At 35.9% G+C, this 13,075-nt stretch overlaps 1 protein-coding gene across 14 annotated transcripts in view; it reads right to left on the bottom strand.

Annotated features, from left to right (window-relative positions):
* PCDH15 (protocadherin related 15) overlaps positions 1–13,075 on the bottom strand; it is a 767,128-nt gene that overhangs the window by 197,327 nt on the left and 556,726 nt on the right. For all 14 annotated transcript variants that reach the window (XM_065919987.1, XM_065919986.1, XM_065919983.1 and 11 more), the window contains one exon: positions 944–1,060. In XM_065919987.1, coding sequence (XP_065776059.1) covers positions 944–1,060 — 117 coding nt within the window. The remainder of the gene's footprint in view (positions 1–943; positions 1,061–13,075) is intronic.

Genomic DNA, 13,075 nt, shown 5'->3' with positions numbered 1-13,075 from the left:
TAAGACCTCACAGTCACAAAAGATGATATGGCTTGTCATAACTGAAGCTGAAAAATGTTATGACTGCCATTCATATGTTATTAAATAAATAGCATTACATAAATACTGCTTATATTAGCAACACAAAACAGAAATTTTAAGTCACTTATAAAATTGAGGTCTTTATCTATTTTCTTACTTTTCTAAAATGGTTTTATTTAATACTTTAATATTTTTCTAGTATTTATCAGCTACTGACTTATACTACAAGTTCACTCAAGATAAAAAATTCAAATCTTCATCATCCAACTATTATGAGAATAATTAATACCTAAAATACTGTTATTTCTAGAAAGCATTTTTATACAAGTACTATTAGTTTTATATGCTATCTTCAATACGTTAAGAGATGATATTAAGGAAAATTTACCTCACTTCTGCTATAATTTAATTAGAAACCCTCTTTCTTGAAGCCAATTTAGGACATCTAAGAGAATCTATGAAATATGTTCTAAAAGCAAGACAATTTTAGCTTACCAAAATTAACACATTCAATGTAATATTGTTATATGTTGATTTAGTGTTTGCTAATGAAATGTAAATAAGATGGAAAATACTTAAGGATAAAACTTATCTAGGCTAAACTAAACTTATGTTCCAAATAAAGAAACTGAATTATACTTATTGCAAATGTAGATAATTCTTTCTATATTACATATTCATCATTAGTATTAGATAAACTGACAAACACTAACTATTGAATTATAGTGATTATCTAAGTTCGATAATAATCATTTGAAATATGGTCTGTACCTGTGTGTGCAACAGGCAAGAGTGCATCAAATGGAAAAGAGTGGATAGACTGGAACACACAGATTCATTGTGCTGTCTTGGGAACTGGGTCATTTATGTGTTAAAATATTCTCCCTTTAGTTCAGAGTATTAATCAGTGTCTTCAACTTACAGGAGGGTCTGCATCTTCAGCATAAACAGTCGTTATCGGTGTACCCTTGACAGCATCGGGAGCAACCATTCCTTTGTAGATTCGTTTACTAAACACTGGAGGGTAATCATTCATATCCTGGAAGATAAAATGAGGAGTTTAGTGCTTCTGTTGAACCAGGTTACCTCTTCATATCACACAACCCATTTGCCACTGTCAGCCTTCTATCCTCTCAATTTCATTACCTTCACTTCAGAATGGCACACCAGAGGAAACTACTAGAATCCCTATACAATATTAAGGAGTATGATGCCTACCCCATTCTATCAAAGCTTATTCCACTCAAGTAAACAACCTGTCTTACAATCCATGTGCCTCCAGAAAAAGCTTTCAGATATTGTAATGACACTTGAAATTTTCTCTAAAGATGCTTCTAATGGTATGATGTAGTTTTGAACTTTGAAAAGTAGGAACACATTTCATAAAAATACCCTCTGTGAGACAGGTGTAGAAGATGGCATATATATACATATATACATATATGTATGTATATATATTGCTTTGTTGTTGCTTTTAAAGAAGGCTCTTTAATGTTTCCATTGCAATTGCAAATTCTTTATGTATTTAGCATAATAGGATGATTAGAGCATTTCAGATGCAAATTGTGAGATATCCTTTGATGCCATTTTACATTGTTACAAACATAAGATGATTAAAAGATGTTTTCCCTGTAGCACACTACAATGACACATAGGATTAGACGTTCTTAGTCAGAAATCATGTTAATTTATTTAAAGATTTTTTTCAAAGTGATTTATATGTATCTTTTAACTTTTCACAATTCAGTGATATGAGTTATTCATGTTTATTCATTAAATGACATTTATGATGTTCCTCCCATTTTTATGACCCAATGCTAACCACTGGGGTTACTAAGGTGACTCAAAACAAAAAAAAGATATTCTTAAAAAAAAAGACGTTCTTGAATTTGTCACCTAATTACCATTTGGCAGGTAAAATTACTGATTCTGAAGATAGCATAGTGACATCTGCCAAACTAATCTACTGGTTTGGCAAAGCCACAAATTAATCTGGTCTCTTGAGAGCCAGGTCACTTTTTTCTCAAAAATTTAAGGTTTTATGGAGAATTGCAAATCCTTTTTTCTTAAAAATAATGCTTATTAACCTGGAGGATTTATCTTTCTCAAATTTACTTTAAAAAAATTATTATTATACCCTGCATTGTTTTGGATACTCTGACTCAAGCATATTTGAGCTCAAAACTAAATTTGTTAGTTACTTTATTCCCCAGGTCATCCTTTTGTCACTTGATTTTTCTACGCAGTCTTTGGCATTTGTTCTGACACAAAATTTTTTTTGCACAATGTAAACTGGGAATACACAAATTAGCTGATTATAAACACCCTTTTTTGCAAAGAGGCCAGGATAATTGGATAATAAACAACTGCAATCAAATTGAGCTTGATTTTCACAGTAGAGCTAACATTTGAGTTGTATATCTGAAAAACCCTGCAGACTCATAAAAGTTGGAGATGTTGAACTATAAGCAAAATAGAAATTTTCAAAAAGTACACCATTTACCTGTTTTGACATGCAGTATTCACAACCTCTACAATGAAGAAGGCTTCCTTTATATATGATGAGCTTTGGAATCTGAACAAGTAAATAAACCTAGGAAGCTTTTTCTCTATAATGAGCACAGTGGAATGTATTGATCTTCAGGTTCCAGGCATGGGGTAAATGTATAAAACTTTTGCATGCACATTTCCTCCTGCTATTTTCAAGAGTGCTAACTATTTTAATGAGTGAATCTTATAAGCAAAGGGGTGGAACTCCTCTTGTGCCCCCTAAATCATAGTTTCTAAAGGTTAGGAAAGGAATCCAACTTTGTGATTTTTCTGTACGTGAGTTTCCCAAATCACATAAACTCAGTACGTTCCTATGAATTTTCTTCTCCTTTATTCTCCAAGGGGATATTAAAAATCTTAATGTTACAGGTATGTTTTGGATTAATTTGACTGTTACAGGGAGAAAAAAATGTTTTTTCTCAGTTATGTCAATACAGTTGCTAACAGTGCTGAGTACAGTAACATCTTTTTCTTTTTTGTTGTCTTGGAAAATAGTCACCAGGTCACTCACCTCCTAACTGAACACACAGTGGACATTTTTATAATCTGGCTTCATAAACTGATTATACAGAAACCTAAGTTTGTAAATTGGTATCCCTCCTTTATCTGCTTGCCATTGACAGGATGGAGAATAAATCAATGCTGTCACTGTAGCTCTATATCTTTTTTCTGGCACGCTGTACATGTTTTGAGGTTACAATCCTTCACCATGGCTAAACTGTGTAGCCAGTGCACAGTTCTTACAAAATGCATTATTTCAGATGAGAGAATTTATTGAAATGCACAATGCCAAATAGCATAATCAATAGTTCATTATATTTATGCTCTAGGGGATGTTTGAAGAAAAATGTATATAAATCTGCCTCTGTACAAATGCTCTACTATGCAGCAAATTAAGGATAAGCTCCACTCTCCAAAAGCAAGCTCTTTCCTGTTGTCAATCATTCCACTAGAGGGCATGATTGGCCAAAAGAAAATTTCCTTTTCTGTCCTCATTAGCAATTTTATCAAGACCTATAACAGTTTGCTTTCTGTGATTATAATTTTTGTTGTTCTGAACAAAAAATTTCTTTTCATGTTTTTAAAGAGTATTCTGAATGTTACCATGGTTCTCAACTGGAACGAAGCCTTGATCTTCTTAGGAAAAAAATAGTTGTATGAGTTAGCATAATTAGCTCCCACATATCAAGCAACTGAAACTGCACCTGAATGTACAGCTATCTAAGAGGAAGAAAATATGTTTATTTATTTTCTAAATTCAAGTTAGAATAGTCACAGAAGTCATTTCTGCTTTGGCAGACCACAGAGTAGATTTTAAGCAACCTTTTCTAATGAGTATAACAGGAGCATAAGAAATTGCTGGTGAACTTACAAATTAATGGCAGGTTCTCTTTTTAAAAACAAGAGAGATGATACAATTTTTGATGTCTGGAATCATGGGTTAAAAATTCTTCTAGATGAGAGGCTTGGACTTGATAGAAGAGTACTAACCAGTGATACTTCCATCATCTTTGTTAAATGATAATATAGAGAATGGCAGCCCTCATCTCAAACTCTTATGCACACTCTGTAATGAGATCAGGAGGTGAGGTGGTGTGTGCCAGCAGGTGGAACGGCTTCTGTTAGTCGTCCATTAGGGTCTAGCATTAGCCCTAGGGCCGTCAGCTACTTTGCCTCTGAAACACCTAAAGGCTTATGGAACTGATGCCTCCTCTTCCTTGGCAGAGGATACAGTCGATTTTTTCCCTTTGCCTGTTACTAGTTCTGTTTCCCAGTACCAGACACACTCTTTTTGTTGTTCCTGTTGCTGTTTCTTACATTGTATGCCTTCTGCATTTTCTTCCCCCTTGGTTTCTTTGTTTGTTTTTCTGACTCCTCTCCCTTCTCCTTTGATTCTGTCACATAAGGTCAAAAAGGCCCCATCTCCAAACAAACAAATCTTTCCTTTTCTACTTTGCATGGGGTTCTCTTAAACACAAGTCACAATCTTATCTCAACCATTTTTGGCGAGGTCGGGGGAGCGGGGATAAAAACCTGTACTGGAAGTTTCTTTGTTAGCTGTCTAAAATTGTTTTGTATTGCTTTTCAAGTTTAAAGCTTTTCTAGAATCTTAGGTGATAGTATTATTCCCAACATAAGGTAATCAATGGTACACTTGCCACAAGAAGCAAAGTGTACACTATAGTTCTCAGTATCACAAACATTGATGGAGCTCCCCTGTATTAGGTAGTACATTAGATGCTGGAGATATGGTTACCACCAAGAAAGATAAAGTGCCTGCTGGTAGCTTATAATTTAGTGCAGAAAGCAAATAAAAATATTATCAAGTGTGATGAATGTTATGAAGGAGGAAGTATAAGGATGTGATGGGAAAACATATGAAGGAGTTTAAGTTTCACATAGGATGTATCCCTGTTATCTGAGCAACTGCCTCATTACTTATGCACGTTGGCAGGTAAAACAGTCTTTCAAGATTGATGGTTAAATTAGAAGATACTAACACTATACAATATTGACAAGCCACTAATTTAATATAAAATTCCACTCCCATCTAATTTCTCTGAACTAGAATGATAATGTAGGAGGAAGCAGTGGATAAGTTTCTGGAATTTTTTCCAAGTCATGACGCTGGGCAATTGGGAGTTGTTTTTCGGTCACTAAGTTGTGTTCGACTCTTTGCGACCCCATGGACCACAGCATGCCAGGCTTCCCTGTTTTTCACTATCTCCCAGAGTTAGTTCAAACTCATGTCCACTGAGTCAATGCCATCCAACCATCTCATCTTCTGCCACCCTCTTCTCCACCTGCCCTCAATCTTTCCCAGCATTAGGGTCTTTCCCATCCAAGGTCTCTTTGCATCCAGCGGCCAAAGTATAAGCATGTATATTCAGTATTCTTGCCTTGCGAACCCCATGAACAGTATGAATAGGCAAAAAGATATGACACTAAAAGATGAACTTCCTAGGTCAGTAGGTGTCCAATATGCCACTGGGGAGGACTGGAGAAATAGCTTCAGAAGGAATGAAGAGGCTGAGCCAAAGCAGAAACAACACTCAGTTGTGGATGTGTCTGGTGGTGAAAGTAAAGTCCGATGCTGTAAAGAACAACATTGCATAGGAACCTGGAATGTTGGGTCCATGAATCAAGGTGAATTGGATGTGATCAAACAGGAGACAAGAAGAGTGAACATTGACATTTTAGGAATCAGTGAACTAAAATGGACGGGAATGGGTAAATTTGATTCAGATGACCATTATGTCTATTACTGTGGGCAAGGATTCCTTAGAAGAACTGGAGTAGCCCTCATGGTCAGCAAAAAATTCCAAAATGCAGTACTTGGGTACAATCTCAAAAACGACAGAATGATCTCAGTTCATTTCCAAGGCAAACCAATTGGGAGAATATGTATCTATTCTGAGCTTGAATCTATGAGAAGATTCTAATCATACCACCTTATCTCAGATTTTCTAAAAACTGCATCATAATTATATATGTGTATGCATGTATGTATGGTTTATTTTTCACTGTATATCAGACATTATGTTAAGTATGTTAAATTTTATCATTTCAATTAGTTTGTCTAAAATATATGTTAGTTATTATCATTATTTCTAATTTATAATAAGGAGCTGGAGCTTAGAGAAATTAAGTTGTTCATAATTATCCAGCTAATAAAAGATAGACCTAATAGTTAATTCCAGTATGCCAGATCCTGAGTTTCCCTGGCAGCTCAGATGGTAAAGAATTTGCCTGCAATGCAAGAGACCCAGGTTTGATACCCTGGGTTGGAAAGATCCCCTGGAGGAGGGGATGACAACCCACTCCAGTATTTGCCTGGGGAATCCCATGGACAGAGGAGCACAGTCAGACACGACTGAGCGACTAACACTTTCTCACATTTTTCTTCTCACATCAGATTCTGAAGACATCATTCTGATACTTGGAGGTGAGAAAAAGGGAAACTGGCAAAGTCATCAGAAAAGTATATATAAAATGACTTGAGTAGGATTTTCATTAAAATTCCACACATAAAATTTTAAATATCTCTTTCCAAAAATATTTTACAGTTTTAAGAACTCTTCTAACTAGTTACTATACTTTTATCTTGGCAATCTGACAAGCTTCTAAGCATTGCATAATTCGAATCTATCTCCCTGAAGATAATTTTTAAAAGTTTATTTATAAAGCCTTTTTTTAAAGAGAGTTGTAGCAGTTTTATTTGTATATTTTAAATAACAGCTTTTTCAGTATTTAACCCCACAAATAGTTGTTTTCACTAAAACCTAATAAATTTTTTCCTAAATTGCATTCTTTGGAAGATTAGTTCTATCAGAAACTTTACAAATTAAGAGAAATGCAGTGATAGATTGTGGGAAATTACATTTCTTTTTCTTGATATTCACAACATACGCTAGTATATTAATACTCAAGTCTCCTATACAAAGACCTACAGTACAGAAACATTTATTTTTATACATACTGGTGTTTCCCAAACTAATTTGTCCATGTTATTCTTTGTATATGAGACACCCAGACACCCCTCAAGACACCGTCTTAAGGGGCTAGTGCTCTATAAAATAGATCATGAAATGCTGTGAAGACAATATATTGAAGGCACAAATTATTAGTGTTTGGAGTACCATATGACTTTGGTGAATTAAAGTTTTCAGAGTAGTAATATGTGTTGAGGATTTCACATATCAGGAGTGTCCCTGCTCCCAGTATGTAGCAGCCAATTCATCAGGGTAGAGATAGCAGCTGATAGTAATGATGGAATTGGAAAATGGTGACATTGCTTAGCAGTAACTAGTATAGACAAGGCTTATCTGTTACACTGCACTGGGAGATGCGTGGCAATAGCAAGCCTGGTCTCATTTGCCTTGGCAGCCAGGGAAGAATGTGATAAGCACTGAAGGGTAAAATTACTAAATTGTGTATGTAAGTAAAGCATTTTCTCAGGAGTCCCAGAAATCAATGGGTGACTTTTGGGAAGCCATGAGAGTCATAGATATAGGAATTATTACTATTTAAGATACTATTTTTGTCTCCAGGCTTGTAGAATTTTTGTTTCCTCTGGTTTTGTTTTTTAGTAGAAATATATTACATCTTAGTTTTATTTCTGTACAACAGCAGAATAGACAGATGGTTTAAGAAATTATCTGATTCAGCCCCATGACACACCCTTTTTGATGTATTCACATTCTTTAAACATGGAGGTGCATATATATTAGAAAGAATATACTATTAAGAATCTGATAGTATGGAATAGAACAGAGGGTAACATTTGAAGGTAATGGTCCTTAATTGGGTATTTTCTCCAGGCTAACCAATCTCAAGAGGAACAGTAGAAAGTCATAAAAAATAATGACCAGTCAGGAAGCAGGAAGAAGGATAAATTAGAAGCATAAAATTAACAGATACACACCACTGTACATAAAACAGATAAACAACAAATATTTACTGTATAGTATAGGGACTATATTTGGTATCTTATAAAAATCTATAATGAATTTAGAAATTATAATTTAGAAAAAATATATATATATAATTGCAACCCAAAATTAACAATGCTGCAAATCAATTATGTGCTGTGCTGTGCTTGACTGTGTCTGATTCTGTGACACCCTGGACTGTAGCCTGCCAGACTCCTCTGTCCATGGAATTTTCCAGACAAGAATACGGGAGTAGGTTGTATTTCCTACTCCAAAAGATCGCCCCAAACCAGCACCTCTGCGTCTCCTGCATTGGCAGGCAGATTCCTTACCCTCGAGCCACCTGTCAGTTGGTTCAGTTGCTCATTCGTATCCTACACTTTGCGACCCCATGAACTGCAGCATGCCAGGCTTCCTTGTCCACCACCATCTCCAGGAGCTTGCTCAAACTCATGTCCATTGAGTCAGTGATGCCATCCAACCATTTCACCCTCTATCGTCCGCTTCTCCTGCCTTCAATCTTTCCCAGTATTAGGGTCTTTTTCAACGAGTCAGTTCTTCGCATGAGGTAGCCAAAGTACTGGAGCTTCAGCTTCAGCGTCAGTCCTTCCAGTGAATATTCAGGACTGATTTCCTTTAGGGTTGACTGATTTAATCTCCCTGAAGTCCAAGGGACGCTCAAGAGTCTTCTCCAACACTACAGTTCAACACTACAGTTCAATTCTTCAGTGCTCAGTTTTCTTTATAGTCCAACTCTCACATCCATACATGACTACTGGAAAAACCATAGCTTTGACTAGACAGACCTTTTTCAGCAAAGTAATGTCTCTACTTTTTAATATGCTGTCTAGTAGGTCATAGCTTTTCTTCCAAGGAGCAAGTGTCTTTTAATTTCATGGCTGAAGTCACCATCTGCAGTGATTTTGGAGCCCAAGAAAATAAAATCTGTCACTGTTCCCATTGTTTCTACATTTATTTGCCATGAAATGATGGGACCAGATGTCATGATATTAGTTTTTTGAATGTTGAGTTTTAAGCCAACTTTTTCACTCTGCTCTTTCACTTTCATCAGGGGGCTCTTTAGTTCCTCTTCACTTGCTGCCATGAGGGTGGTGTCATCTGTGTATCTGAGGTTATTGATATTTCTCCTGGCAATCTTGATTTCAGATTGTGTTTCATCCAACCTGGCATTTCACATGATGTATTCTACATGTAAATTAAATAAGCAGAGTGGTATATACAGCCTTGATGTACACCTTTCCCAGTTTTGATCCGGTCTGTTGTTCCATGTTCAGTTCTAACTGTTGCTTCTTAACAAGCATCCAGATTTCTCAGGAGGCAGGTAAGGTGGTGTGGTATTATTCCCATCTCTTTAAGAATTTTTCACAATTTGTTGTGATCCACACAGTCAAAGGCTTTAGCATAGTCATTGCAGCAGAAGTAGATGTTTTCCTGGAATTCGCCTGTTTTTTTCTGTGATCCAACAGATGTTGGCAATTTGATTTCTGGTTCCTCTGCCTTTTCTAAATCCAACTTGAACATCTGGAATTTCTCAGTTCACATACTGTTGAAGCCTAGCTTGGAGGATTTTGAGCATTACTTTGCTAGCATGTGAGATGAGTGCAGTTGTGTGGTGGTTTGAACATTCTTTGGCATTGCCTTTCTTTGAGATTGGCTTGAAAACTTACCTTTTCCAGTCCTGTGACCACTGCTGATTTTCCAAATTTGCTGGCATATGGAGTGCATCACTTTCACAGCATCATGTCTTGGGATTTGAAATAGCTCAGCGGGGATTCCATCACCTCCACTAGAATCACTATGAACAAAGCTTTGGAGCCATCTGAAAATCAATCTATTAGACAACGTTGGTCCATTGAAGTTGTCTTTTACTCAATCTCCTCACTCCAGAGCAACAGAAGGAAAGAGGTTGTAAACACTGGAATGTTTAGAGTTTCTGATTTGTTTGAATCCTGAACTACTTCCTGGTCCCTCATGTCACAGCTCTTTTGACCAAATCAAAACAAGGACTCTATTAATACTGTCACCATAGAATATCAGAGGCAATTCATTGCCTATCAGGTGTTCATGATTTAGCAAATGCCACCTTTGGACTGTGAAGAAGGCTGGGTGCCTAAAAATTGATGCTTTTGAACTGTGGTGTTGGAGAAGACTCTTGAGAGTCCCTTGAACTACAAGGAGATCCAATCAGTCCATCCTAAAGCAGATCAGTCCTAGGTGTTCATTGGAAGGACTGATGCTGAAGCTGAAACTCCAATACTTTGACTACCTCATGGGAAGAGATGACTCATTGGAAAAGACCCTGATGCTAGGAGGGATTGGGGGCAGGAGGAGAAGGGGACGACAGAGGATGAGATGGCTGGATGGCATCACCGACTTGATGGACATGAGTTTGAGTAAACTCTGGGAGTGGGTGATGGACAGGGAGGCCTGGCGTGCTGCGATTCATGGGGTCGCAAAGAGTCAGTCTCAACTGAGCAACTGAACTAAACTGACTGACTGACCTTTGTACTGGGCATTGGGTTTCTATCTATCCTCTTTCCTATATTATTTTGGGATAGGAACATTTCTTTCCTTCTCAGAGGAAGAAATCACTCTGAAACATGAACATTCTAGCTTTATATTCCAAGACTCACTGAATTTCCTAATAACTTCAGCCCTTGTAGATGGACATTCATTTCTGGTCCTTCCATCTGTTCCTGCCTACTTCCATACCTGTACCCTCCTTTATAGGCAAACACACCAGGGGTGAATACAGTCCCCTTCCTTCATAGGAGAATCTCCTTCACTCTCTCTTCTACTTGTGTGCAAGACAGTCTATCTAAAAGTACAATCAGTACATGACTTAAGTCATCTGTTTATCCTGGACAAGTTCTTTAAATTCCTTTTAATGCTATCCAGAATTGTATATACATTTAAGTATTTCAAACTTTATGGCTTGTATTCAGCTTTTGGCTTACTATAGAAAACAGATCTTTTATTTCTATGTATTTTCTATGTTATATTTTTATAATTCAGTTTGTAAGGGCATGCTTTTCTCTGGATTTTATATTTAAAACTATTTAGAATTTTCAGAGATTTACCCATATCCTGTAATTCACTATGATCACAGATTCAATTCTTATTCAATATATATACAACCAAAAGACCTTGTTTCATCAATATTCTGCAAAGCCTTTGTAACAAATATACATATTGTTCAAATGATCATGATTAGTTTTGTTTTGGATCCTTGAAATTTGACAGTAAGAAAGCTCTTTGCAGGTGTCTGTGATAAAATTCAATTTTCCTTCTATTGTGAAAATATTTTTCCTTTGAAATAAATATTTATTTTTTCCATTATCACTCCAATCTTAAACAAATTTGATGGATTAGATATTAAATACTGAATCTTTCTTTTTCCCCCCTCTTTTTACAAAAGAAATTATGTTTTTGCTCATTTTCAGAGATGTCTTCAAGATGGTTTCCCCATGGTAACTATTTTGTGTAGAAATATCTCTTGGCAAATACCATGCAATTATGTTATCAGCTAAATAGCTTGTCAGTACTGCAAGTAAACAGACTGATAGCAGAAAATTTGCAAGCTTGGGAAAGATTTATATTTGTTGAGAAATGAGAAATATACTTCACTCTTCCCTTCAAGACAAACAAGCATGATACTTTTATGGATCCCAATAGTATGCAATACAGTTTTAAAATTCTCTTTGTGATAATATTATCCTGAGTGATTAGGTGAAAGGAAACCACATGTCAGTCTGAATTTGGGTAAATGTTCAACAAAATTTATCATGCTTAAATAGCCTTGAATAAGAAAACAAAGTGTCACTGAAAAATGTCTAGAATTACATATTGTTTTGTTTTCAATGTACAATTATCCAGAAGTAACTCTGAATAAGTAAGGAAGTCTTAACCAATGAAATTGTTTGACTTCTCTAAATAAGAGAGCAACTGAGGCAATAAAAATTAGATCAATACTCTTCTGTTTCTGAAGAAAGAGCCCATCAATGAGCAACAATTCCCACCTTCTGATTTTGACTCCTTGAGTGAATCCCATGTATTAAAATAAAGGGGTGGTCAGAGAATGTGGAAGACATTTTAAGAGACATGAGTCCCAAATAGAGAATGAGGCTTATTGAGTGCACATCCTGCTTGCCCAGATGATAGTTTTGGACTCATTTTGACACCAAAGACTTCTATTTAAAAAAAAAAAAATCCAAGCAAATGTATCTAAACCGAAATTACAGCAACCAAGCTAGACTTTATGAGGGATTATAACTCTCCATTATCAATCACATCTAACTTGAGAGAGTTAACCAGAGAAAATAAGTGAAGATAGTAGTTTCAAATATGTACATTCTTCCCCAACCAAAAAAAGATACATAGCATGTTTATAAAAGCACGTTTTTATAGCATCAAAGATAAAAAAGTCATTTTTTTTTTTAACATTGAAGTCATTTTTAAGTACTAACACTTTTAGTAAAGCAATTTGAGGATCATTTGTGTGTATATTTGTAACTGAATTACGTTTTTCAACATCTAATACACAACCTATGTAAGAATCATCTATGTACTCTTCAAATATACTGATGCCTCAGATGCTCTTCTGGGAAAGGCGTTCTTCTGGGAAGGAGCAGAGGGACCTGAAAGTTTACTATTTAGATCAGATGACCTCTATATACACTAATATTTGAGAAATAATAAATCTTTCCTCATGTCTTATTTTAAACCCATACTTTAAAAATCACAAGAAACCCTAAAGGTTAAGGATGACGTACACTTCCAGGCAATCAGTTGGTACAGGGTATTTGATTAAATGAGATGGTAAACCCAGAGAGTCTAAGAGAGTTCCCAAGGTCATAGAACTTGAAAAGGATTGAGCCATAAATTAACCCCAGTTCCATCTGATTCCAAAGCTTATTTCACTGCAGAATCTTGGTTTCCAAACTAAACTAAACAAACTAGCTCTGAGAGCCTTAGACCTCTTACTCTTTTTATTTATTATTTTAAGTTGAAGGGTTTGGATGAAGTTATTACCTCTGGTGCTATGAGACTTG

This window comes from Muntiacus reevesi, chromosome 2, assembly GCF_963930625.1.
Source record: "Muntiacus reevesi chromosome 2, mMunRee1.1, whole genome shotgun sequence".
NCBI classification, from domain to species: domain Eukaryota; kingdom Metazoa; phylum Chordata; class Mammalia; order Artiodactyla; family Cervidae; genus Muntiacus; species Muntiacus reevesi.
Note: the sequence above shows the minus strand (reverse complement) of the source record. Positions and strands in the feature narration are given on the sequence as shown.